Source organism: Atta colombica, unplaced genomic scaffold (assembly GCF_001594045.1).
Source record: "Atta colombica isolate Treedump-2 unplaced genomic scaffold, Acol1.0 scaffold235, whole genome shotgun sequence".
NCBI classification, from domain to species: domain Eukaryota; kingdom Metazoa; phylum Arthropoda; class Insecta; order Hymenoptera; family Formicidae; genus Atta; species Atta colombica.
In genome coordinates, this window is record NW_017259333.1 from 45,711 (window position 1) to 46,762 (window position 1,052).

The window sequence follows — 1,052 nt, forward strand, 5'->3', positions numbered from 1 at the left end:
TATATATATATATATATATATATAGTTGAATACATTTTTTTAAGTTGCAACAAATAAATGATTTAATTAGCTTTGTAATTTAGTATTCCCCTTTTAAAAATATATTAATTCTTCAAATAAAACATGTATAATTATCACTTTTATATTGCTACCATTATGTTTTTCTTTGAGTGATGGCTACCAGAAACTCCTTTGATCCTGCAGTACCTGAATGGCATTTGTAACATTCCAAGCAGCTTGCCATTCGTTAATCTTGACACCCACTCCGAACTCTCCACCACCCTCGTCGTACTCGCTAAATTCTCCGCTACTCATGCTTCCAGTTCTAATTTTGTCCCTACAATTAGAATGGCGATATATATTCAACTGAAACCTGAGCAGTATGTGAAGCCAACGCATGGTGATGTATTTTTACCCATTTCTCTGATAACTGAAGGAGTCCTCGGCGATTCCCACGTTGTTTTGATCTCGATATGCCTGATCCCCGTTCATGGTCATCATCTCAGTGTTATCATGACCTTCATTGAAGGATTTGAATTGACTCTGACCAGATCGGCATTGAGAATGGTCCTGACTTGTGCCGCCGGCGCCGCTGCCACGAATTAACTCCATGCACGGACTGTTCTCTGGCCATATGGCCTTCAAAGTCTCCCAAGCGACGTTGACCGTTGCACCAAAAGAAGGTATATAAAATCCACGGAAATTCGCCATTTCTCTCTGTTGCTTCTACAACAATATGTTTAATTTCTTATAGATGTAGTCCCGTACATAAACTAGATATAGTGACTGAAGGAGAGAAGAATAGAATATTTCCTAGTGAGATAAAGTGGAGTGTTAGACTATTCAAATTTAAATTGTTCACATCTTGCAAGTGTTACAAATAGAGGATAAATGATAAGAAAGACATGTAAATTGTAATTAAGGAAACGAAATAGTAACTACGTGTACAAAAGATGCATTTAGACATATCGAGCGGACTCTCTCTCTCTCTCTCTCTCTCTCTCTCTCTCTCTCTCTCTCTCTCTCTCTCTCTCTCTTTTTTGTTACCGCCG

At 38.1% G+C, this 1,052-nt stretch overlaps 1 protein-coding gene across 1 annotated transcript in view; it reads right to left on the minus strand.

The window, feature by feature from the left end:
• Positions 1–1,052, minus strand: part of LOC108688542 (vesicular inhibitory amino acid transporter) — an 18,924-nt gene that overhangs the window by 17,570 nt on the left and 302 nt on the right. Inside the window, exons 2-3 of the mRNA XM_018194843.1 lie at positions 416–726; positions 208–337 (exon numbers count right to left, since the gene is read on the minus strand). Of these exons, the coding sequence (XP_018050332.1) occupies positions 208–337; positions 416–711 (426 nt within the window). The 5' untranslated portion in view covers positions 712–726. The remainder of the gene's footprint in view (positions 1–207; positions 338–415; positions 727–1,052) is intronic.